The sequence below is a fragment of the Orcinus orca genome, chromosome 13 (assembly GCF_937001465.1).
Source record: "Orcinus orca chromosome 13, mOrcOrc1.1, whole genome shotgun sequence".
NCBI lineage: Eukaryota > Metazoa > Chordata > Mammalia > Artiodactyla > Delphinidae > Orcinus > Orcinus orca.
The window spans coordinates 53,520,316-53,547,791 of record NC_064571.1 but is presented as its reverse complement, the minus strand read 5'-3'; the positions used below and the strand labels follow the sequence as shown (position 1 = coordinate 53,547,791).

At 36.7% G+C, this 27,476-nt stretch overlaps 1 protein-coding gene across 10 annotated transcripts in view; it reads left to right on the top strand.

The window, feature by feature from the left end:
- The window catches only part of SOCS5 (suppressor of cytokine signaling 5), a 74,879-nt gene extending 49,438 nt beyond the window's left edge, over positions 1–25,441 (top strand). For 9 of the 10 annotated variants that reach the window (XM_004264987.3, XM_033419130.2, XM_033419136.2 and 6 more), the window contains one exon: positions 9,812–25,441. In XM_004264987.3, the coding sequence (XP_004265035.2) occupies positions 9,824–11,434 (1,611 nt within the window). In that variant the 5' untranslated portion in view covers positions 9,812–9,823 and the 3' untranslated portion in view covers positions 11,435–25,441. Of the gene's footprint in view, positions 1–4,889; positions 7,218–9,811 lie in introns of those variants that run through there. The other variant, XM_033419134.2, reaches the window with a different exon arrangement.
- Positions 25,442–27,476: the final 2,035 nt, after the last annotated feature.

Genomic DNA, 27,476 nt, shown 5'->3' with positions numbered 1-27,476 from the left:
TGATGGTTCAGAGCGCCCTCCTGTATGACACTGGAAATTAGAATTGTGTGAGTAAAATTGAAGAAGCAGAGATGCAAATTTTAGATACTTTTTTTTTTTTTAATCAGAAAAAGAAATAGCTCTTAAATTGTCTTTTTTGGGGGGGACAGTATTAATGCAGAGTCTCTATAACACTGTTACTCTTAATTTGATTTTATGTCCTTTTTCTTTTTTCTTCTTTTTTAAGATGTACTACTGTATTTCCCTTAATATAAAGAAAGAAATATAACAACTTCTTAAACTTTTTTCGTCCCTTGAAATTAGGCATGTGGTTTCAAACATATTTTTTTGATAATTTTATTGTTTTTATTTATTTTATTTTTTAACATCTTTATTGGAGCAAACGTATTCTTAATTGACCATATAGTTGAAAGTAGTATTCTAGAAAAGAAGTGAAATTTAGTCATATAGATCCATTAGTTATAATAATATCAGAACATTTTTGAGTGGTATACAAGCCTACAGAAAGAGTTATGACTTTCATAGTAGATGATAGGCATAGAATATAGACACCAAAACATTCACAATAGGCCTGTGAATATACCCTTTGCTCTGGATTCTTTTGGTCAGAGTAATGTTTCACGCATTGCAATTAAAATGGAGCAAGCCAGTAGTTTTCTTTTGAGTGTGCACGTGCTAGGTTTGTCAAATTGTAATATCAGTTTCATCCTTTAATGGAACATTTTGATAAACCACCAAATTGCCATACAGAAAAAAAATCCCCCAGATATTAATGTGCTATTTTCTAAATAGTCTAATTTTCAGTTTTGAATTCTTTTACCTGAGAGCCTTTTATTTTCCTAGTGGGTATTTTTTGTTTAATATTTGGTTATTAATTCCCATTATGGTCAAAATGTGGCTGTATAATTTTTAAAATTTTATTGTGCAATGTATCGTGTACAGGAAAGAATGTGTAAAATTTTAAGTGACGTCTAAAGAATATTTAATAAGTAAAAATCATATAGCCTTTACCCAGCCAAACAAATAGGAAATTAACAGTGTTTTAGAAGCCTTCTGAGTGCCTCTCACTAATTCTATATCCCTCCCCACAAAGGTAACCATTTACCTGCTTTTTATATTCTTACTAGATATGTATACATATCTCAACAACATATTTTGGACTTTGCCTGTTTAAAAGATAAATTGATTCATAGTGTATATATCTTAATTTCGTATCTTTCTCTAAGCATTATATCTTTGAGATTCATATGTATAGATGCAAGTAACGGTAGTTTATCACCCCTGCTGTATAGTAATAGATTGTTTGAATATACACTCAGACTGATGAGGTTTCACTGGGATGTCTCAATGACAGTCTCAACTGCAGTGTTTCCTAAATTGAATTTATTAACTCTCTTCAACCCTTCACTTGCCAAAACTGCTCTATCGATTGTGTTTTCTGTCTCTGAAGTAGCATCTCTTTCCACCCATTTGCCCAAGCCGGAAACTCGTTTTTGACACCTCCTCCTCATTCCCCATTTCAAGGCAATCTTTAATCCTGCAGGTTTATCTTCTAAACATTTCAAATCTATCTCTATCTCCACTATCACCACCCTCGTGGAGTTCTTACCTGGACCTCTGTAGTAGTCTTTGTGCAGTATCAACATCCTTTCTTATGCTCTTACCGTGGATTATAGGCCTGCCTACCTCTTCCACTTCATCTTGGCACTCTTCCCTTCACTTGCTAGTCTTATGTTAGCTTCAGCCATTGTTCATGCCATGCTTATTCCTGCTTCAGGACCTTTGCAAATGCTGCTGCCTCTACCTGTGGAACACTGTCCCTAATTCATTCTTACTCATCCTTCAGGACAAAATTTTAAAATACCACCTCCTCAGAGAGAAGTCTTCGTTGCTCACCATCCCTTAATCTAGATCATGACTCCCTGTTATCATTAGGACTTTGTACTACTCCCACCTGGCACGACTATAAAATTAATTAAATTATTAAGGAAGACCTCTCCTTCGATTCAGTCAGAGACAGTAGTCTACAGAGTCTAATAAAGCAAGAAATCATAAAAAGGGATGCGTGCCTTAAAATCTTTACTCTAAGAACATGACTGCATGTTCATTTGTCAGTCTTGTTATCCAGGGACAAAGGCCTTTTCTTTGGGAGTAGGTCCCTTAGCTGCCAGTTCCATATTGTTTATCTTTCAGAAACCACACCCATAATATATCCTCTCAGATTTCCAGTTTGGGTTTTTTAAGTAGAACAAGAATTTAAGACTCTTCTGAGAATCCTTATGTATTTTTGCAATATTTTTTCCAATTTTTAAAACTATTTTCTTGCCTGTACCTAATTCAGCAACATAAGTATCTCACTTCTACTGAGTATTTCAAAGTCATTCAACTCAGTCTTCCCTACTCCCCCGCATTCTGTTAAGTTAATTAACAAATCACCTAATTACAATAATAAGTATAAATGGCATGAACAGGTCTGGAAGCGAAATAAAAGTATAACTTAGCTGATGGGAAGAAGTCTCCAAGTGTACTAGGTCGGTGGACTCCACGGTTTTTGAGTGCACATGTACATGGTCTACCGTATTGATATATTATCTATAGTGCAATACTGTAACTCTGAGGTTGAATTATGTGGCCATTTATTACCCACAAAACAGCAATTTTATATGGTTGAATACAATATTAAATAACAGTATAAAAGATAAACAGGCATCCAGTTGGATAATATAGATCATGTCACAGTAAAGTATGTAAATAATTTTAAAATAATTTTCTAAAAAAACTCCAGTGGTTCTCAGATTCTTTTAAGGGAGTATAGCTATGATAGCCATGCATCCCTGGATTTCTAGGTCAGTCTTTAATATTTAACATTGTATTATTTTTTCTAAAAATTATTGAAATGTCACCAAAATATCAATCAAAAATGGAATCTCCTGAACTGCCTCTTGTACCTGACTTTAGCACAGAAATACTTTAACCAGCCATGTGTCCCAGTTTTTGTACTGTAACTGAAGAGCTTTCTATTGGAAAGGTATTACCATGACTTAAGTAGTCTAGGTAGACTAAACAGTAGAGGAGGGATTTTAGTTGGGTCACATTCTTCCTCTTTACTCACTGTGGCATGCCATGTAGTCTTAAAACTTGTTGAATTTAATTTATTTCTAATAAAGTGTGGATCAAGTCCCATTGAAATGAACTGGGAACTATTTCAATTATTTTGTTTTGTGGAAATTTTGTAATAGATACTACTTGGTATTAAGAGGGCCATTGACTATGTATGGTCTTTACTTTTTTAATATATGTAAATTTTTGTAGTAATAGAATTTGACCTCTGATATTTCATAATTCTGATTTATAGCTTATCCTGTTAAGTATCATTTTTCAGCAAAAGCTGTTTTACTTACTACATTATTATAAAACCAATTTTAAGTTATGATTGTCCTTCAAGGAAGGAATGACTTTTTAGAAATTTGCTTTGGATAGTTTTAAGCATAACTCTGCAGGTATAGAAATGTGAAAGATGATGAACTTTCAATCTAGAATCAATACAATTGAAATTTAACACTTTTTTATAACCCTGTGTAACTTTATATAAAACCATAAAGTAATAGAGTTTTAATTTAGTTCTCAAAGGGTTTCAGCCAAACACATTCCCAAAAATTTAACAAGAAAACAAATAAAAGAACCTCAGACTGACATTGTAAATATTAATAAGATAGTTGAAATGCCTTCCTGATTCTTACAGGGACTCTTCTGTGAATCACTATCAGTGATTTTCTTCCCAGTATTACAGCTGCCCACATAGCATTCCCCATCATAGGAAAAATCTACTTTCTGTCCCCAGAGGGGTGTGGAAGCATAATAGTCTTTCTTTAAATTAGGGTATTTTGTCACGATGCAATCTAGCAGCAGTCTCCACGTTAGGAATAGAGAAACCACTAAATTTCATGCTCTGTCTGTGAAACTGAACCAAAGGCTTAGTGTTAGAAACTGCCTACTGTCACCTGGCAAGTACAAATGTTTTCTGCATGTCCCACTTGTTTATACAGCTTACAAAGAACTGTATATGGAAAAAGTGGTTTTAAGTTTGGTCGCTTTCTAAAATGGACGTTTTTTTAGGTATAATTTGCTTGTCAAAGAAATATCTTTAGATAGCTACAGAATATATCTTATAAACACGGAGAAGAGAGATTTCTGTACTTTTTGAATATTGCTCTTTTAGTTTCTGCAGTGGTGTGGTTTATAATCTTACATACACTAGACCAAGGTCAACAAACTTCTTCTGTAAAGAGCCAGATAGAAAATACTTTAGGCTTTGTAGGCTACATGTGGTCTCTGTCGAATGTTCTTTGTGGGTTTTTTGTTTTTGTTTTTTTAATCCCTTTTAAAAATGTAAAAACCATTCTTCGCTGAGTCTATACAGAAATAGGCCACAGGCCAGATTTGCTTCTCGGTCTATAGCCTGCTGACCCCTTCTCTAGATCAGTACTGTCCAACAGAAATATAATTTGAACCATATATGTAATTTAAAATTTTCTAGTGGCCACATTTAAAAAGTTAAAAGCAGATGAAATTAATTTTAATTCTATATTTTACCAGTTGTATGCAAACTATTGTTATTTCAATATGTGGCACTAGCCACATTTCAAGGACTCAGTAACCACATATATCAGACAGCACAGCTCTAGACCAGAGCTATTTAAAGTATGGACCATGAACTGGTGCCGGCCTACAGTTTGTTACCAGTTTATGACAGGTTAAGTATAGAAATTAAAGCAAGAATTTAAAATATTTTATAGCAATTTAACCGTTACTTTATATCTGTTCAATCTAATAAGAAACTTGGCACTTGTATTTCATATATCTTTTTTACATTTCTTTTTTTTTTTTTTTTTTTGCGGTACGCGGGCCTCTCACTGTTGTGGCCTCTCCCGTTGTGGAGCACGGGCTCCAGACGCACAGGCTCAGCGGCCATGGCACGCGGGCCCAGCCGCTCCGCGGCATGTGGGATCTTCCCGGACCGGGGCACGAACCTGTGTCCCCTGCATCAGCAGGCGGACTCTCAACCACTGCGCCACCAGGGAAGCCCCTACACTTCATTTTTTAAGCAATTTATTATTATATCTTACAAAAGAATCAGTCTGTGAAGTTAAAAAGAAACTGGCTCTTCACTACGTATAATTTAAGAGGCACTGTTCTAGACAGTTCCTCCTAAGATTCTGCAGGCCTCTTGGATACATGGCAAAAATAAAAAAAGGAAACAGTGATAAGATTGTGGTAGGTAGTTTATTTAGTACTATTCACATGCCACCAACCACTACAGAGCAGTGTCCTTTTACTCGTCTCTTTCACAGCTACCATTGGAGCCTCTGACCAGGCTACCCTAGGCCAGTGGCTTTTTTACACTGCTCTAGAATCACTCAGAGAGCTTATTAAAAATAGCAGTGTCCAGGCCCAACTCCAGGCCAGTTGAATCAGAATTTCTTGGGAGGGGGCCTGTGTACAGTTTAAAAAGCTGTATATTTTTCCAGTTACATCCAGGTGATTATATTTTACAGCCAGCATTATTATTGTATGGATTCCCTCATCCCAGAAAAATTTGCTCTTTCTCTGTTTGGAAGAAATCATTAATCTGGGTGGGGGATTTTCTGTGCAGGACCATTCACTCTCTTTAACAGCGAAAGGGGGACTTTCCAGTTAAATATGTCAGATTGAACTTTGGCATTTTATCTTTACGCCCTCCTAGAACCCCACTGAAATGAAAGGAATAAAAAAAATAGAAGGCATAAATCACAAGTAGAAAGCAAATGAGAGGAGACAGAAGTAGGCCTGATTGGTCAACAAGTTTTTGATAGAAGCAGGTTTGTAGAAATTAGCAGAACTGAGAAAGCTGCTCTAAAAACCTGATGTTAAAAAGAAGCAACCCAGGGCTTCCCTGGTGGCGCAGTGGTTGAGAGTCCGCCTGCCGATGCAGGGGACACGGGTTCGTGTCCCGGTCTGGGAAGATCCTACATGCCGCGGAGCGGCTGGGCCCGTGAGCCATGGCCGCTGAGCCTGTGCGTCCGGAGCCTGTGCTCCGCAACGGAGGGGCCACGGCAGTGAGAGGCCCGCGTACCGCAAAAAAAAAAAAAAAAAAAAGAAGCAACCCAGTTTATGCTGCTGGCTCAGAAATTCAAGGAACTAGTTACCTCAGAAGGTAAGGGTGGAGTATGGAGCTGAAAACAGGAACGGTGGGAAGTCTGTGTATCAGTCTCCCATGTGTCCTCCTTCACCCTGAGCAGCCTGGAAACGATTGTTCCTTTACCTTGGATAAAACAAGAGGTTAGAGCTGGGAGAAATTTAATCTAAGAAGTTATTTGTAACTGAAGGGATATCTTGTGAAAATAAGGACAACTTTTGAAAAACAGGGACTAAGCAGAAGTCTGAATGTTGAGGTTAAGACCTCACCATTCCCTTTTCCCTGTTCTCAGAGCGTGGCAGTCAGGTGTCTATGCCCCAGACAGGAGATTGGAGCATTTCTCTCTGGGATGAGCAGCCAGGAGACAAGGTTTAGAGATGCTAACTTCTGAGGATTCCCTAATAAAAAACCAACTCATTGTCTCATCACCTTGTAATAAAGCCAGTTGACAAGCACCGCCCACTCACCCCCACCTCCCCAAGTGGACAGAGCTTCTGATCAGCATGTCAGTGGTGATGCATCATCAGACACTTGCGGAAAGCCTCTGAAGTAAAAAACAGAGACCTAAAGATTTAAGGAGAAAAAAATAAGGTACTAAGAAGAAAGAGAGAAAAATATTTAAAATGTTAAAAAAAACATTTTACACTTTGTATCTGTAGAGAAATGAGATATTATATCCAAGAAGCTAGAATAGGATGCTATTAAAAAGAACATTCAGGACTTCCCTGGTGGCGCAGTGGTTAAGAATCTGCCTGCCAATGCAGGGGACACGAGTTCGAGCCCTGGTCCGGGAAGATCCCACATGCTGCGGAGCAACTAAGCCCATGCGCCACAACTACTGAGCCTGTGCTCTAGAGCCCGTGAGCCACAACTGCTGAGCCTGCGCACCACAACTACTGAAGCCCGCACGCCTAGAGCCCGTGCTCCGCAACAAGAGAAGCCACCACAATGAGAAGCCCGCGCACCGCAATGAAGAGTAACCCCCACTCGCCACAACTAGAGAAAGCCTGCACGCAGAAACAAAGACCCAACGCAGCCAAAAGTAAATAAATAAATAAATCTATTATTTTAAAAAACATTCAGAGAACAAGAAAATGGTCTTGGAAATTAAAACTGTGATAGGAAGAATTGTAACTGCAAGAGAACTGTTAGAAAGTAATACCAAAGAAATCTACCAATAGAAAATGAAAAGAAATGCAATCCTGAAGATATATGATAATCAAAAGACGAATGAATCTAAGTGGTCGAGTGTCTAATGAAAAGGATTTGTCAGGAGGGAGGGAGGGAAGGTGGGGGAATAAAAAGACACTGAAAGGGCCTGGCACAACGAGTGTAGAAAAGGCCCCACACTAAGGAGAAAAAGAAGAGGTACAATTTTTCACGAAATAAAAACAGGTCACATACAGAAGACTGGGAATTGGTGTGATATTAGACTTTTCAACAGCCATGTTGAAGCCACTAGCCAACAGTAGAATAATGCCCTCAAAGTTTGGGGGGTAAGTTATTTCCATCACCCAATAGAATATTATCAACCAATAGCAATATGAACATGTTATCTAGAAACAATGAGGAAAATAGCAGCAAGAAACAGCTAACAGAATTCAAAGTAATTTTCCTTGATTCCCTGGGAGTGGGAATCGGGAATGGAGAGGATGTTGCAGGCAATGCTCTTTTTTGTTATAAGCCTTGTAGTAGTATTTGACCTTTGGAACTACAAATGTATGAATTAGGTAAAAATAAAAAGCAACTCAAAAGAAATGAGAAGGAAGCCAGGCTAGAAGGGACCAGGGTATCAGAAGAGTAGATCTACAAATTTTGGAGTCAACAGGAATGTAGCAAGAATTAGTCCTAAAAATAACAGGGCTATGAGTGAAATCTTAATATAAAAAAACAGTAAGTGATAACAACAGCCATGTTAAGTTCAAATGGTGTAAGCCTCAAAAAAGGCTTACAAAAAAATTTTTTTGCAAGGAGGAAGAGACAGAATGTTCTGACAGAGTTTAATAAGATTTAACAGTTCCATCTAACAGATTTTATTAGAATATATACCACTTAACAGTATGCTTTTAGTAAAGAAGAATCTGAAAGTACAATTTATGATTTTATAGACATAAATTCTCTATGTTGGCATTGTCACTAGTCCAAGAGCACTGTTAGTCCAAGAGCCCTTTCTGTAAGAAACTAAAGGGAAGATATGTAACTCATCTTAAGAAAGTTTATTCTTTATTTTTCTTGATCCTACTCAGCTTCTTGAAAAATGCAGGTATTTCTGACAAAGAGGATTAGTCAGTTATGGAAGGATCAGCTGTAATGACTCTCACCACTATAAGAAACAACTCAGATAGTTTTCCGATACTGATTTTAAACTGTGCAGAATAGTACCTAGTGACATAGTAATAGAAAAAGAACACTTTTTAAAAACTTCTGGCTGTCATGTTGTGACAAAACTAGTTGAATTTTAAGTTTAGGCTTTTCTATTTCATCTAATGTTGACTTTTAGGTTACTGAATGAGACAGTGTGCCTATAAATGCTGTAGTCTTAAAATAACTCACTTATAAAGTGCCATAAACTGCTTTAGATTTTTTTTTTTTTTTTTTTTTTTTGCAGTACGCGGGCCTCTCACTGCTGTGGCCTCTCCCGTTGCGGAGCACAGGCTCCGGACGCGCAGGCTCAGCGGCCATGGCTCACGGGCCCAGCCGCTCCGCGGCATGTGGGATCTTCCCGGACCGGGGCACAAACCCGTGTCCCCTGCATCGGCAGGTGGACTCCCAACCAATGCGCCACCAGGGAAGCCCTAGATTTTTTTTTTAAAGGAGTAAGAATAAAGATGCCAAATTGCATATTTTTTGTTTTTTATTTACTAAAGTATCATAACTTTTTTTCTATTACTGTTATTTTCAAGCTCTTCCAGGGTTAAGAATTGGGAAGCTTAAAGACATCTTCCATTTAAACCTAAATTTTATTTTATTTTCTCCTATTTTCCATTATACTCAAACTGCTTCTTCAAAATCATGGATAAAATTTGTTATGTCATAGGGCGAGGAGGGCAGATATGGAATTTTTACAGGTGATTGACCTGTAAGGTTTAGACTGCCAGATGAGTAGAGCGGCAGTTAGTTGGTAAGTGAAATTGGTAAGATTACTACTTAAAGGTTTTTGAACTAATGCATTACAGAAATGTGGCCCTGATTATCACTTTTGAGAAGTTGAATGCCGATACCTTTCAACAATACAGAACATACTTTCCCTTTGTAATATTTGAGGCAGTACCTAAATTATTCAAAGAAAGGAGACAGAAATCAATGTCATAATGAAATTAGGTCGATGCATAGGAAAAAAACAACCAGAGTTTAAGGGTTTGTTTCCTTTCCCCCAAGTTCTGAGTATTCTATCTGAAAGGACGTGGATAGCGAGGACTAGCTTGAATGATAGTGCCACAGAAGGGCCTGCTGGCCTTACAGCTGCCAGACACTGTAAGCGCCTCATCACCTTAGCAGGGCAATGTAAGCTGAATTTCTGACCAGAACCCCTGAAATTTCCAATCAGAAGAAGGGGGGTGGGTACTTACTGCCTTTTCTGTTTTCACACACAACTTTGATTAACTTATTTTCTCCTTTTCCTGTTTTTGTCTTTAGGTCTTATAATCAATGGATAAAGTGGGGAAAATGTGGAATAACTTCAAATACAGGTGTCAGAATCTCTTCAGTCATGAGGGAGGAAGCCGTAGTGAAAATGTGGATATGAACTCCAACAGATGTTTGTCTGTCAAAGACAAAAACATCAGTATAGGAGACTCAGCTCCTCAGCAACAAAGCAGTCCCTTAAGAGAAAATGTTGCCTTACAACCGGGGTTAAGCCCTTCAAAGAATTCTTCAAGGAGAAACCGAAACTGTGCCACTGAAATTCCTCAGATTGTTGAAATAAGCATTGAAAAGGATAATGACTCATGTGTCACCCCAGGAACAAGACTTGCAAGAAGAGATTCCTACTCTCGACATGCTCCCTGGGGTGGGAAGAAGAAACATTCCTGTTCTACAAAGACACAGAGTTCACTAGATACCGATAAAAAGTTTGGTAGAACTCGAAGTGGACTTCAAAGGAGAGAGAGGCGATATGGTGTAAGCTCTGTGCACGACATGGACAGCGTTTCCAGCAGAGCCGTAGGAAGTCGCTCTCTGAGACAGAGGTTGCAGGATACTGTGGGCTTGTGTTTTCCCATGAGAACTTACAACAAGCAGTCAAAGCCCCTCTTTTCTAATAAAAGAAAAATACACCTTTCTGAGTTAATGCTTGAGAAATGCCCTTTTCCTGCTGGCTCGGATTTGGCCCAAAAATGGCATTTGATTAAACAGCATACAGCCCCTGTGAGCCCACATTCTACATTTTTTGATACATTTGATCCATCCTTGGTTTCTACGGAAGATGAAGAAGATAGGCTTCGAGAGAGAAGGCGGCTTAGTATTGAAGAAGGGGTTGACCCCCCTCCCAACGCACAAATACATACGTTTGAAGCCACTGCACAGGTTAACCCGTTATATAAACTGGGACCAAAGTTAGCTCCTGGAATGACTGAAATAAATGGGGACAATTCTGCAATTCCACAAGCTAATTGTGACTCTGAAGAGGACACAACCACGCTGTGTTTGCAGTCACGGAGGCAGAAGCAACGTCAGGTATCTGGAGACAGCCATGCCCACGTTAGCAGACAGGGAGCTTGGAAAGTCCATACACAGATTGATTACATACACTGCCTCGTGCCGGATTTGCTTCAGATCACAGGTAATCCCTGTTACTGGGGAGTGATGGACCGTTACGAAGCAGAAGCCCTTCTGGAAGGGAAACCTGAAGGTACATTTTTGCTCAGGGACTCTGCACAGGAGGACTACCTCTTCTCTGTGAGCTTCCGTCGCTACAACAGATCCCTGCATGCCCGAATTGAACAGTGGAATCACAACTTTAGTTTTGATGCTCACGACCCGTGTGTGTTTCACTCCTCCACTGTAACAGGACTTTTGGAACATTACAAAGACCCCAGTTCTTGCATGTTTTTTGAACCATTGCTTACGATATCACTAAATAGGACTTTCCCTTTTAGCCTGCAGTACATCTGCCGTGCAGTCATCTGCAGATGCACTACGTATGATGGAATTGATGGGCTCCCTTTACCGTCAATGTTACAGGATTTTTTAAAAGAGTATCATTATAAACAAAAAGTTAGAGTTCGCTGGCTAGAACGAGAACCAGTCAAGGCAAAGTAAACCCTCCTGTCCCCAAAGGGCATTAACTAGATCTGCTTATATGTGCATCGGGCAGTACACCTCTAGCAAGCACACATATCAGTGTTAGGTTTTTTTCAGTACAGTATGTAAGCTTAGTGTTAGTATTTGTCAGGTGCAATCTGCTGTTACTTACTCAGATAAACGTGGTGCCTATTGAGACAACAGAGGATACAGCTACAGGTGTTCGGTAAGGCTACAAAAACATTCTGCCGATTTAGCTGACAGTTTGGTTTTTAATGGCTGTAGTTAACTGAGTGAAGCAACTCTGGGGCATTTGCTATGAAGAATTCTATTTCTTACTGAAGAACAAATTATTAATATTGGATGAGTATTTCAACAGTGTGACTAATGTTTGAAATTATTATTTTTTCTAAGAATTTTTCTATAACCTTCCAAAAGTAGTGATGTTTGTAGTTACTATAAATCAAGCTTTGGAAGTCCAAAAAATAAAGACTGCCTTCCTTTTAGAAAAAAATGCAATTTTCTGGCCACAAGGGCATAGTGCAGTGCAGTTCACTTAAGTGTTGAATAGTTTATAGTCAGTCTCCTTTTCTCTTCTGCAAAAGGTACTGTTAAGTAAACCAGTTTTCTAAGTAGTAGTTCTTAAAATTTCAGACTTATGAAAAGTTGGTAGTAGAATTTTATTTAGAATTTTATTTAAGGCCTTAAGTATTCATTTTTTAATGAGTGCTTTAACATAACACATTGGGAATAGCTGCTGCAAAGTAGGCCTGCGTGTGATTTTTTTAAGGTGACATGTGCAGTCAAATCGCTGATTCATTAAAGTTGGATCTTTTTCTATGCCCATGATGAGTTTGTGAACCATGAAGAAAATGAGACTAAACGATACCCAAACAAGTCAGATAATACTACAGTGGTTGCTGATTGTTGAGATTATTGTTAAACTGTAATTCATAATTTAGATGGCAGTATTTATCTCTTTGTTGTAAACTCTCATAGCTGAATTGCTTAAGTACAAGTTATAGAATTTCAGTGCACTTAATTTTTAATGGAAAAATCTTAAACCTAAATTGCTGATTTAAAAGGTACTGTACAACCATTGTATCTGTAAATAACTTTACTTAGCACCTTTTTGTCACTTAGAATAGTATGCAATACTACTTGAGTGAGCTATTTTGGAAGTAATACCAAGTTCTAGTGTTTGCTTCTTAGTATTGGACTGAATTTACAGTTCCGTCCTGGACACTTTGCACTAAAGTAGTCGAATCCATTCTTCTGTCTTTTTGTTAACGTGCTCTGTACCACTGGTGAGTGCTCCTTAGTTTCCTTACCTGCTGCTACAGAAAGTTCTTTTACATCCCAATGGCTATCACCAAGGCCACAAAAAAGAAAAGCTATATTTGTATGCAACACTAACCCTTTGACTGCTAATGTATGTTTCTGCTTGCTGTGCCTTGTTACGGCTGCTTTTTTGTGCTAATAAAGTACGTTTGGTGTTCTCCTTGTATATCTGCTGTTTTATACATTTGCAACAATTTCTCTTGTAAATGGAATGGTTTGGGGTTTTTAAATAAGCATTACCTGACAACCTACTATAGTTAATGCAGAATTACTGAACAGTCTAATATTGACTTATTCCAACTAAGCTAACTCTAAATTTAATTCTATACATCTTTCCAATCATAATCACATATACTGTGGAACAGTATCTATAGTTACTGCAAATTACTGTATAGTTTAGATTATAACAGAAAATGAACAGAGAAATACTGGCTAAACCTATTGATTTCTCTGCTTATAAGTGAAAGATTGAAACTATCGATGACATGTTATAATAAATGAATATCTATAGCCTCCCCCTGCATCAGAAACAAGTTAAACGAAGTCTTGTAAACTAATAATACATCAGCACCATTTATTGGTTTGGGGACCATTTTAATTAACAACAAATGCCCAAAATGTAGAACTTTAACCAAAGACTTGTCCATTTTAAAGCAAAATGGGGATTGAAGGGACTTACAATTCCTGTTGTTTCTAATAGAAGTCCCTGAAGAACATATACCAAAGTGTTTGAGAACTTCATCCAAACCTACTTTAAAGCATTATGTGCAATTAAGTTGTTATGACATAATTACAGTGCATAATTGTTGGGTCCGTTTTCTTGAGCTTATAATGTACCTGGAAAATAAACCTCTTGGGGAAAAAAAGTTCATACTGATTATTGGAGAAAGACTATATATGCAAGCAAGATCTTATTTTAAAGAGGTAACTTGAAACTCCAAGAAAGCACTTGATGTTTTGTATGCTTGTAGCAAATTGATGTTTTAATTGTAGTTTTATAGAAAGTATTAATGCTTTTATGTATTTCAGAAATTTCATATGTTAAATGGAAATTGTTTTAAATGTGTAAATATTTGAGTTTATGTAAGCATGTATGTTACTGTGCTAAAAGTCACTTATGTTTCGGTTTGTGTGTAATATTAATATGCAACTTTTGGTTTAAAATTTTTTCTTAAACAATTAGTGGCTTACATTTTAAAAAAGAAAAATCACCAGCATGAAACTGCACCTAAGTCTATATTCACTGTGTCTTTTTCTGAATCCCGTTGTAGCCTGTCAACTAAATTTGTGTTTTCATGGTCTTTTTGAAGTGCGTTTTAATGAGAACTAGGAAATTCTTTAGAAGTTTAGACATTTCATAGTGAAGTAATTATAATTTAACCCGAGGAAAGATTGCTCTGATTCATATCCACTCTCATTCTTACGTTCACTTATTCATTCATTCACACTCCCTATATACATATGCATATATATACATATATATATTTATGCTGTTATTAATTTCAACATTAATATTGCCATCTGATTCAAAATCATGTAAAGGCCTTATTCTATATATATATATATATATATATATACACATATATATATATACTATCCTTGTACCATTCATACTTGATTATCTGCACCTGAAGTTTAGTCTTACAACTATAATCTTGTTTGTAATACCGTCACCTTAAAAAGAGAAAGCATTCATTAGTATTTTCTTTACTGGCTAAACACAGTAAAAAAAATTCTGAAGAAACAGCTTGGTTTAAATATAGTTACTAAGAGTCATAATTAAATTTATACTTTTTAGACAAAAATTGAGCCCAAGTAATCATACTCCACAAACTGATCTGTGTTCCTATGGTCCATGAGAAGGTTTATATAAGATTTATAGTGGCTTGAACTATAAAAATTGATACTTGAATTCTAAGCTTCATTTTGACAAAATTCAAAGTTTATGAACATTTTTATTTGACATTTTGACCTGGTTGCTATTCATTTTCCATCCTAAGCTTCCTTTGCTCCATGGCACTAAATACAAGTTTGGTAAGTTTTATTGAGATTGATGTTAGATCCCTTATTTTTGTAGCAAAGAAAGTTCTAAAGTTCCTTTTTGGTAGAGGCAAAGAGTCTAGAGTGAGTCAGAACTCTCCTAGGAAAGATGCAGAGCCTATATCTATCTCTGGGAGTGTGTTACCACCACAGATCACACCAGTTCCTTCATTTATTCTGTACCGCAACACATAACAGTTTTACCTAGATGAAATTAGGTAAACATGCACACTAAAGGTGAGAAACGTTTCCAAAGGGGGCTATGCTGCTTGGTGCATAAAAACTACATATCTATGAGGCTCAGGTTTTGTTTCATATTTTTGCAACAGCCAATAGAGAACACAGTCTTTTATAATGTGGTATATTTCTAAGGAGATTTGGGGTGGGATTTCTGTGGGAGGTGGTTGGTTGTTGTTTTGGAGGGTGGGGCATGGAGGGATTGTCCTTTCAAAGTAGGGATCAGTTGGAACAACTGTTTCCATGCCCAGGAAGCGTGATGGAATATAGACTCATTTCAGCCATTCATTCAACAAACATTCATTGAAGACCCATGTGCCAGTCACCATTTTAGGTGATGGGTATATATTGGGTATATATTAGGTGATGGGTATATATTAGGTGGGTATATATTAGGTGATGGGTATATATTGGGTTACAAGACAAAGTTACAGGGTCACCGGAGAACACTGACCTTGAGTGATGAGAAGATGATCACCAAGATCAAAGAAAAGAGTATTTTAATGAAAGAAACAAAACTAAAGATCTCAAAGCAGGAGTGAGCTTTTATACTGAAAGAGAGAATGCCAGTAAGACAAGTCCAGTGAGTGTGGTGAGGAATGGTGGGTGATAAGTTTGTAGAGATTGGCAAGGGCCTGATCACTTGGGACTATGGGCCCAAAGTAAGGAATCTAAATTTTATTCTGAGTCTGATGGTAAGCAAGGGAGTGACATGGTCTGCTTTATATCCCTTTAATAGATGGAGAACAAGCTATAGTGGGGCAAAATTAAGGTGACTGTTGCGGTTTCCTAAGTGCAAGATGGTGACAACCTGGACTGGAGTGGTAGTCATAGGGAGGCGTTTTTTGGTGGAAAAACCTGACAGGATTTGGTGATGGGTTAGATGTGAAGAAGAAAGAAGAAATCAAAGATGAGTCCGATTTTGAGCAAAGGATGGTGATGCTGAGATTTCAGAACAACAGTGGAGGAGCAAATTGGAGGGTTGAAATCAAATCTTGCCTTGGATATGTTGAGATTTGAGATTCCTATTATCTCAATGTAGACAGACATTGGGTAGACAGATGTATGAATGTAGAGTTAAGGGAAAAAAGCAAAATACGGGGAGTTGCTATATGGATAATATTTAAAACTATAGGACAGGATGGTAACAGCTAGGGATTTTGCAGGAGGTTAAGTATTTCTTCGGGGGAAGTAATTATGGCGGCATTTATCTTAGTTTGTCGATTCAAGATTCTGTATCATTGAAAGCCATCTACTTTCAATAGAGGACTTGCCATTCAAAAAGTTTTTAAATACTGGAATCATAAGCCTTGCACTCAGTTTTAAAACTTCATCCATGTCAAATTGGTTGTCATGTTTTCCATGTCAAGTTGGCTTGTGTATCTTTTTTAGTACAAATTTTTATATGAGAAATGCAAGTTTATTATGGAATACTTAGAAAATACTGAAGATTATAAAGAAGCAGGACCACGGAAAAGTCCATATTATCATTTTCTCTACCATCACCAACCCCGACCCTGACCCTCTCAACTCCCATTTTGTAATCTTCCAGAGGTAACTGCTATTAACATTTATTATATTCCCTTCCACTATTTTTAATGCATTTCTAACAATTAGAAGATGAAAGTTTATGCAATATGGATACAGATAGATGACAACATACCAAGGGAGGAAGAGAGTTATAGGCCTTGAATCACTTTTAGAGAGTATACTCAGATGTGCTCCAAATTTACTTTTTACCTGATTCAGTGTGGACCTAGGTTTCTTGAGACATTTAAGACAGGTCACTGAATGGATAGAGTAACGGACACTGCTAAGGCCCAGTTACTGAAGGTTTCTTGAAATAAAATTTCAGTAGAAGATGAGAACCCTCATCTCATAGAACTTTTAAACTAATGGGGACAGAGGCAAATATATAAATGTGTAATGACGAGAATATATGAAAGTAAGCAAAAAGTAACTGAGCAAAAACTGGTTGTGTGCTTGATAAGGAAAAACACAGAAGTGACCCACGTGGAGGACCGGTGATTCGGTGCCTTAGATTTGTTTCATCACAAGAACGTTTAAGAAATTGACTTAGTGGATGGTGGAGCAGTCAGGTGTGGAAGTGCAGTGGTAAGTAACAACTGATGAGGGCAGGGTGTGGTAGAAGAATTTGTTGAGTGTAGCATTTGAGTATACTAGACTGAAGAGTCTGAATTTATCTAGGTTCGTAAGCAAGGTAGAATGAGAAATTCTGCCAGCAGCTGTAAAATGGATTATGACCAGGAGAGACTGGAGAAAGGACACCCTGTGAAATCTGCCTGGGTCAGATTGATAGCACTGGAATTAAGCTGAGGAGCACATCAGAAAGAAACCACACAAGGGAAAAAAAAATAGCACCAAAAATTTGGGGTAAGGAAAACAAGCAGTTTGCTTGCCTAGAAGATTGTTAGTTAACTGTGTCATAATTTCTCCAAATTCAAGCAAATTATAAGAAAGCCAAGCTAGTATCTCCCATTTAATATGAATATGTATCCTCTATTTTTAAATAAAACTAAATATGTGTAGTATATTTTTGAAAGGCACATTTTTAATGCAAAAAAGTAATATTTAAATAAGGAAAACTTCATCACTCTTAGCTATACTTACAGAGAGAAATTAGGAAAACTATGTCAAATCTGAACATCAAAACTTTTTTTCAACCTGACAAAAATGCTGAGAACAGGTGGCAAAATAAGATTTAAGAGGGTGTTACTGAATTTAACCCCCCAAATGCTATTGTGATTGATGTATTTTTTTTCATTCTTAATTTGAGTGAGTGAAGCCTGCACTGAGTTTTTACTTAGTAGTCAGTCTTACATTTAGAAATGTATAGTATTACTGCCTGATATTTCTTCCTCGAAGTATTTACTAAGCATCCCTCTATAACTGGAAACCCAAGATTTTAGGGTATTTTTTTAAACTTAATATAACTTTATCATTACACTGAATGGTATAATACTTTCTCATCTGTTTTAAAATACAATTATGCACTTAATCCTACTTTTTTTGCTTCTATTTTTAAGATGAATTATTTTAAATTCATAGTGATTTTTGTAAACATTTTAATATACTTTTAAAAATTGAACTGGAATAATTTAAAGCTTTTGTCATCTAATTTTATAAATATTTTTTAGGTATCCTTGGGTGTAATACAGGCAGTGTGGAATTTTAATGACATTATAGGAATAGAGAAAAATTTTGGTATACAGTAGTAGTTACAATACTGTGAATGATAAAATCTGTAAATTATATTTTTAAAATACTGTCTTTTAGCAATTTTTATCTAAATAATAACAGGATTAGAAAACTAAAATTAATTTCTAAAATTTGGCTATGCTAAGTTTCTCATCTTTCAAGTAGATAATCTTAGAGGCAGTATAGTTTATTGGTGAAGTGAACAAAAAATAAACGTTAAGGGCCTACATTTGATCTATGAATTCTGCCAGAGGCCGAGTGATGTACCTAAAATAATCCTAGAGAGAAAGCTGCCAGAATAGCTTCCTGGCCCAGCAAACCAACCATATATAACCTGATGCAGCAGGCGGATTATTATGTAATACATAAGATTTACCTGAGCTGCTGTGTTCTAATCCTCTATTTGTCTTTGATACGTGACTTAGAGGTGTTAAGTACTTGTCCAAGGTCACAGGAAGAGTGAATGTTGGAGCTAGGTTTTAAACACGGGTTGAGGCCAGAACCTAAGCTCTTGTCAATGATACTTTAATTTTTGGATCCTAGTTTTGTTAGCCAAGTTCATATCTCTTCCAATGCTGTCCCTTACTTTCACCTCAAGGGGACAACAGATTTTCAACAACTGATACAAATAGATTCTAAACCGTTGATAAAAGTGTTGAAACAACAGGCCTCTAGAGTTTCCTTAATTCATATTCTCCAGTTCATTATCTAGGGAGTCACCCACATATTTCTCCAACTTTTTCTAGCACTGCTTTTCCCCTTGCTCACTTCTCTGCTGTCATGCTGGCCTTCATATGATGGCTCCAGCACTCCAGTATCGTTCCCACCTCAGAGCTTTTGCACCTATTGCTCCCTCCTGAAATTCTCAACCTTTCCTCTCTTCCACATAGCAAGATAGGTTCTTTTCATTCTTTATCTCTTAAGCTTAAATGTCACCTCCTCAGAGAGACCTGATTATGCCATTTATAGGAGATCTCCCCCATATTATTCTCTGTCTCTGCCCTGCTTTTGTTTTCTTCATAGATTTTATTACAAAAAACTTGCAAATATGTTATTCATTTGGGTTTGGGTTTTGACGTTACCTCTTGAGAAACTCAGAAAAGAGACCACCTCTACCTTGTTTGCTATTTTATCCTCAATGCCTAGCAGAGTACTAACCCAGGGTAGATTATTAATATTTGTTAAGTGAGTGAATGAATTAATCATCCTCTTGTATATATTTATCCACTTTACTGACAAATATATCATGAAAACCTTATTGCATGTCCTCCTAAAATCTAGATTTCTAAGAGGGAAGTTTATAGTGATACAAAGCTTACCTCAGGAAACAAGAGAAATCTCAAACAAGAGAAATCCCATAGCCACCTCTAAACACACCCTTTGACATGGCCCTGCCTACCAGAGGGACAAGACCCAGCTCCACCCAGCAGTGGGCAGGTGCCAGTTGCTCCCACCAGGAAGCCTGCACAAGCCCCTGGACCAACCTCACCTACCAGGGGGACAGACAGCAGAAATGAGAGGAGCTACAATCCAGCAGCCTGAGGAATGGAGGCCACAAACACAGAAAGTTAGACAAAATGAGACGGCAGAGAAATATGTTCCAGATGAAGGAACAAGATGAAACTCCAGAAGAATAACTAAGTGAAGTGGAGACAGGCAATTTTCCTGAAAAAGAATTCAGAGTAATGATAGTAAAGATGATCCAAGATCTTGGAAAAAGAATGGAGGCACAAACCAAGACGATACATGACATGTTTAACAAAGAGCTAGAAGATTTAAAGAACAACAGAGATGAACAATACAATTGAAATAAAAAATGCACTAGAAGGAATCAATAGCAGGATAAATGGGGCAGAAGAATGAATAAGTGAGCTGGAAGACAGACTGGTGGAAATCACTGCTGCAGAATAGAATAAAGAAAAAAGAATGAAAAGACATGAGGACAGGGACTTCCCTCATGGCTCAGTGGTTAAGAATCTGCCTGCCATTGCAGGGGACACGGGTTCTATCCCTGGTCTGGGAAGGTCCCACATGCTGTGGAGCAACTAAGCCGGTGCACCACAGCTCCTGATCCTGCACTCTAGAGCCCACGAGCCACAACTACTGAGCCCACATGCTGCAACTACTGAAGCCTGCATGCCTAGAGCCCTTGCTCTGCAACGAGAAGCCACTGCAATGAGAAGCCAGCGCACTGCAATGTAGAGTAGCCGCTTCTCACTGCAACTAGAGAAAGCCTGCACGCAGCAATGAAGACCCAATGCAGCCAAAAATAAATAAATTAAATTTTAAAAAAAAAGAAATGAAGACAGCCTCACAGACCTCTTAGACAACATTAAATGCACCAACATTTGCATTCTAGGGGTCCCAGAAGGAGATGAGAGAAAGGGCCTGAGAAGATATTTGAAGAGATAATAGCTGAAAACTTCCCTAACATGAGAAAGGAAACACTCAAGTCCAGGAAGCACAGAGAGTCCCATACAGGATGAACCCAAGGAGGGACATGGTGAGACACATATTAATCAAATTGACAAAAATTAAAGACAAAGAATATTAAAGGCAACAATAGAAAAGCAACAAATAACATACAAGGGAATCCCCATAAGGTTATCAGCTGATTTTTCAGCTCAAATTCTGCAGGCCAGAAGGGAGTGGCACGATATATTTAAAGGGTGAAAGGGAAAAACCTACAACCAAGAATACTCTTCCCAGCAAGGCTCTCGTTCAGATTCAATGGAGAAATCAAAAGCTTTACAGACAAGCAAAAGCTAAGAGAATTCAGCACCACCAAACCAGCTATACAACAAATGCTAAAGGAACTTCTCTAGATGGAAAAGAAAAGGCCACAACTAGAAACAAGAAAATTATGAATGGGAAAGCTCATTGGTAAATGACACAAAAGACAAAAAGGCACAGGAGACAAAACACCTGTACTCTGAAAACTATAGGATGCTGAAGAAAGAAATCAAAGATAACGCAGATAGAAAAATATACCATGTTCTTGGATTGGAAGAATCAATATTGTCAAAATGACTATACTACCCAAGGCAATCTACAGATTCAATGCAATCCCTAACAAATTAATAATGGCATTTTTCACAGAACCAGAACAAAAATTTTCTAAATTTATATGAAACACAAAAGACCCTGAATAGCCAAAGCAATGCTAAGAAAGAAAACCAGAGCTGGAGGAATCAGGCTCCCTGACTTCAGACTACACTACAAAGCTACAGTAATCAAAGCAGTATGGTACTGGCACAAAAACAGAAATATAGATCAATGGAACAGGGTAGAAAGCCCAGAAATAAACTCATGTGCCTATGGTCAATTATTCTATGACAAAGGAGACAAGAATATACAATGGAGAAAAGTCTCTTCTATAAGTGCTGCTGGGAACACTGGACAGCTACATGTAAAAGAACGAAATTAGAACATTCTCTAACACCATACATAAAAATAAACTCAAAATAGGTTAAAGACCTAAATATAAGATGAGATACTATAAAACTCTTAGAGGAAAACATAGGCAGAACACTCTGTGACATAAATCACAGCAATATCTTTTTGGATCCACCTCCTAGAGTAATGAAAATAAAAACAAAAATAAACAAATGGAATCTAATTAAACTTAAAAGCTTTTGCACAGCAAAGGGAAGCATAAACAAAGCAAAACGACAACCCACAGAATGGGAGAACATATATGCAAATGATGAGACTGACAAGACATTAATCTCCAAAATATACAAATAGCTCATGCAGCTCAATATCAAAAAACAAACAACCCAATCAAAAAATGGGCAGAATATCTAAATAGACATTTCTCCAAAGAAGACATACAGATGGCCAAAAAGTGCATTAAAAGATGTTCAACATCACTAATTATTAGAGAAATGCAAACCAAAACTACAATGAGGTATCACCTTACACCAGTCAGAATGACCATCGTCAAAAAGTCTACAAACAATAAATGCTGGAGAGGGTGTGGGGAAAAGGGAACCCTCTTGCACTGTTGGTGGGAATGTAAATTGGTACAACCACTATGGAGGACAGTATGGGTGTTCCTTAAAAAACTAAAAACAGAACTACCACATTATCCAGCAATCCCACTCCTGGGCATATATCAAGAGGAAACCATACTTTGAAAAGATACATGCACCCCAATGTTCATTACAGCACTACTTACAATAGCCAAAACATAGAAGCAACCTAAATGTCCATCAACAGAAGAATGGATGAATAAGATGTGGTACCTTTATACAATGGAATATTACTCAGCCATAAAAAAAGAATGAAATAATGCCATTTGCAGCAACATGGATGGACCTAGAAATTATCATACTAAGTGAAGTAAGATAGACAAAGACAAATATTATATGATATCACTTATAAGTGGAATCTTAAAAAAAGGATACACATGAACTTATTTAAAAAACAGAAACAGACTCACAGACTTAGAAAACAAACATGCTTATCAAAGGAGAAAGGTGGGAGTGAGGGATAAATCAGGAGTTTGGGATTAACATATACACATTACTATATATAAAATAATCAACAAGGACCTTCTTTATAGCACAAGGAGCTCTACTCAATATTCTGTAATAACCTATATGGGGAAAAAACACCTGAAAAAGAATGGATATATGCATATGTATATAACTGAGTCACTTTGCTGTATATCTGAAATTAACACTATATTGTAAATCAACTATACTCCAAAATAAAATAAAAACTGAATTTAAAAAACAGCGTTAAAAAGAAGCATGTAAAAAAAACAACCATACGATTATCTCAATAGATGCAGAAAAAAGCTTTTGATAAAATTCAACATCCATTTATGATAAAAACTCTCCAGAAAGTGGGCATAGAGGGAACATACCTCAACATAATAAAGGCCACAAACCCACAGCTAACATCATACTCAATGATAGAAAAACTGAAAGTATTCCCTTTAAGATCAGCAACAAGACAAGGATACCCACTCTCACCACTTTTATTCAACAGAGTTTTGGAAGTCCTAGCCACAGCAATCAGAAAAGAAAAAGAAATAAAAGAAATCCAAATTGGAAAGGAAGAAGTAAAACTGTCATTGTTTGCAGATGACATGATACTATACATAGAAAATCCTAAAGATGCTACCAGAAAACTACTGGAGCTCATTAATGAATTCGGTAAAGTTGCAGGATACAAAATTAATACACAGAAATCTCTTGCATTTCTATACACTAACAACAAAAGATCAGAAAGTGAAATTAAGGAAACAAGCCCATTTACCACCACATCAAAAAGGATAAAATACCTAGGAATAAACTTACCTAAGGAGGCAAAAGACCATACTCTGAAAACTTTAAGATGCTGATGAAAGAAATTGAAGATGACACAAACAGTTGGAAAGATATACTGTGTTCTTGGGTTGGAACAATAATATTGTTAAAATGACCATACTGTCCAAGGCAATCTACAGATTCAATGCAATCCCTATCAAATTAACAATGGTATTTTTCACAGAACCAGAACGAAAAATTTCTAAATTTGTATGGAAACACAAAAGACGCCGAATAGACAAAACCATCTTGAGAAAGAAAAATGGAGATGGAAGAATCACACTCCCTGACTTCAGACTATACTACAAAGCTACAGTAATCAAAACAGTATGGTACTGGCACAAAAACAGACACATAGATCAGTGGATCAGGATGGAAAGCCCAGAAATAAACCTACACACTTATGGTTAATTAATCTATGACAAAGGGAGCAAGAATATACAATGGAGAAAAGACAGTCTCTTGTATAAGTGGTACTGGGAAAACAGAACAGCTACATGTAAAAGAATGAAATTTAAACATTCTCTAATACTATATACAAAAACTAAACTCAAAATGTATTAAAGACCTAAATGTAAGCCCAGATGCTATAAAACTCCTAGAGGAAAACATAGGCAGAACACTCTTTGACATAAATCACAGCAATATTTTTTTGAATCTGTCTCCTAGAGTAATGGAAACAAAAGCAAAAATAAACGAATGGGATCTTATTAAACTTAAAAGCTTTTGCACAACAAAGAGAACCATGAACAAAATGAAAAGACAACCTACAGAATGGGAAAAAATATTTGCAAACGATGCGACCGAGATTAATTTCCAAAATATGCAAACAGCTCATATAGCTCAATGTCAAAAAAATATATAACTCAATCAAAAAATGGAAGAAGACCAGAAGAGACATTTTTCCAAAGAAGATATACAGATGGCCAATAGGCACATGAAAAGATGCTCATCACTGTTAATTATTAGAGAAATGCAAATCAAAACTACAATGAGGTATCACCTCACATCGGTCAGAATGGGTATCATCAAAAAGTCTATAAATAACAAACGCTGGAGAGGGTGTAGAGAAAAGGGAACACTCTTGCACTGTTGGTGGGAATGTAAATGGGTGCAGCCACTATGGAGAACAGTATGGAGGTTCCTTAAAAAACTAAAAATAGAGTTACCATATGATCCAGCCTGGGCGTATATCTGGAAAAGAAGAAAAATCTAACTTGAATAGATAAATGTATCCCATTGTTCATAGCAGCACTATTTACAATAGCCAAGAGATGGAAGCAACCTAAATGTCCATCAACAGATGACTGGATAAAGAATATGTGAGATATATATATATATATATATATATATATATATATATATATGTAATGGAATATTACTTAGGCTTAAAAACAATGAAATAATGCCATTTGGAGCAACATGGATGGACCTAGAGATGATCATACTAAGTAAAGTAAGTCAGACAGAGAAAGACAAATATCATATGATACCACTTATATGTGGAATTTTTAAAAAATGATACAAATGAACCTACTTACAAAACAGAAATAGAATCACAGACATAGAGAACAGACTTGTGGTTACCAAAGGGGAAAGTGAGGGTAAGGATAAATTAGGAATTTGGGATTAACAGATACACACTACTAACACTACTACGTATTAAACAGATAGAAAACAAAGACCTATGGTATAGCATAGGGAACTATATTCAATATCTTGTAACAACCTATAATGGAAAAGAATCTGAAAAAGAATAGATATAGATACAGATGTATAACTGAATCACTTTGCTGTACACCAGAAACATTGTAAATCAACTATACTTCAATTAAAAAATACAAAAGAAAAAATAGAGAGAGAGAGACAAGGAGGTAACTAATATGATGGCCCTCCTGTGGTGAATGGGGAAACCCATGGATAATACACAGAATAAATGAATGCTGGAAACACTAAGGCAATAGTCTTAAGTAGTTGGAGGTAACTATACCTGTGAAACTACAGGCCCTAAGTTATATGTTACTGAAAGTTATCTTTTTTAAAAAATGGAAGACAATACCCTTGAAGAAACATTGTATGAGATTTTATGAGATTTTAGGGAGTTGGGATATGATGGGGTTAGAAGACTTGGGTTCAGGTTCGGAGGCCACCACTCATGTCACCTTGGTCAAATCACAGTTTCTCTTGGCTTTTGTTTCTTCTCATGGTGAAGGAAATATCTGTGCATTTCACAGAATCACATTTTGGAAATTATCTCAAATAAGAAATGACAGAAGAAGCACCAACCATTAATTTTCAGAATGCTGGCCTTTGGGAAAATGAACATTTCGTAATATGTGGCTTAATGTAAGACAGAGAAGATTTACCTAAAATAATTATTTAACTAAGAAAGAAGTTCTTTATATAATGTTTTTCTTCCTGAAGAGCTCAAGTTTATTTCATAGTTGTGTAGCTGTTCTCGGACTGCCGGGGTTGTGCTTCCACTCAGCTACCTACTAACTGGTAAGTTTCTTAACCCTTCTCAGGCTCAGTTTCTTCATCTCGGGCTCATCTATCTACCCTATTGCGGTGTGGAAATATATTCAATAATCCTTGAGAAGTACATATCACAGTGCCTGGCACATAGTAAGTGCTCAGTAAATATTGTTACTGTTTTTTTATCCTTCCATCCGTCATTGATTTCATTAGCAGACATGCAGAACTGTAATCTAGACCTTCTGATCTAGACCTTTTCTGTTAAACGCTTGACTAAAATGTGAATTCAGCCAGTAGTTCTCTTATATACTGGTTTAATATGGTTAAATATGGAGTTTTATTGAAGGACATAATCAAAATGTTGAAACATTATCTCTAAATCTCAGAAAATTATTGGGGAGCAGGTAGGATAAAGCAAACCATAATTCTACCCAAATTTTTATTTCATTGCTTATAAGATGTAAGATGTTTTTGTTTTCCATAAAGCAAAAGATTTTATTTTTGGAATTGATAGAAGTATAGTTATTATGAATTTAGTTCATGTTCTCACATCCCAGTAGAAATGTGGCAATACACATAGAAAAGTTTCAGGAATTATTTTTCTCCAAATGCACCATTTTATTTTATAACCTTGGCTATGACTATAGGGCCAGGAAACACACACACACACACACACACACACACACACACACACACACACACACACACACACACACACACACACACACACACACACACGGCATAGGCATTGCTACAGGAAGCCATAAGATCTGTTGTAGCCATCTTCTACCACCAATACAGATTACAACAGCGTCATCCTGTGAGAAATCCACATTGCTATCGATTGCTGCCTGAGACTTTAAAAACCAATGTGGCTCCTTTCATGATTGAGATTTCTAGGAAAATCCCCTAGTTTCACTTTTCATCTAATTTGTTTGTCCCCTCCCCACTTTACACGCTGAATCATTGCTATTCGTTCCTGTGGGCTTTGTGAGGGCAGAGACCACACTACCACATTCCCAGGTGTATCCCTAGTGCCCAGCCCACTTCATGGCTCATGGCAGGCACTCAGTAAATATTTGTTCAAAGAGTAGATTAATCTTCAAATATTAAGGAATTTAAGTATCTATTTTGCCTACATTTAAAAAGCATAAAACACAATGTTTTGCCCTAACACTTAAATCTCTTCAATTTGAAGGAATTAAAGAACAAGATAGCATTGTGTAACTGCTAGCTTTACCTTGTCTTATGTCAGAAATGTTAATAAAATCATTGTACTTTATTCTAACCTTATGACTTAATTAGCTGACTGCCTTATAGTTAAAAGTCTCTTAATTTTGAAATTGAGACTTAACCTTTTTAGGCCTATTGCATCTTTCTGCTGGTTATATAACTCCTTTAAACCATAAAGAGATTGCATTCACATCTTT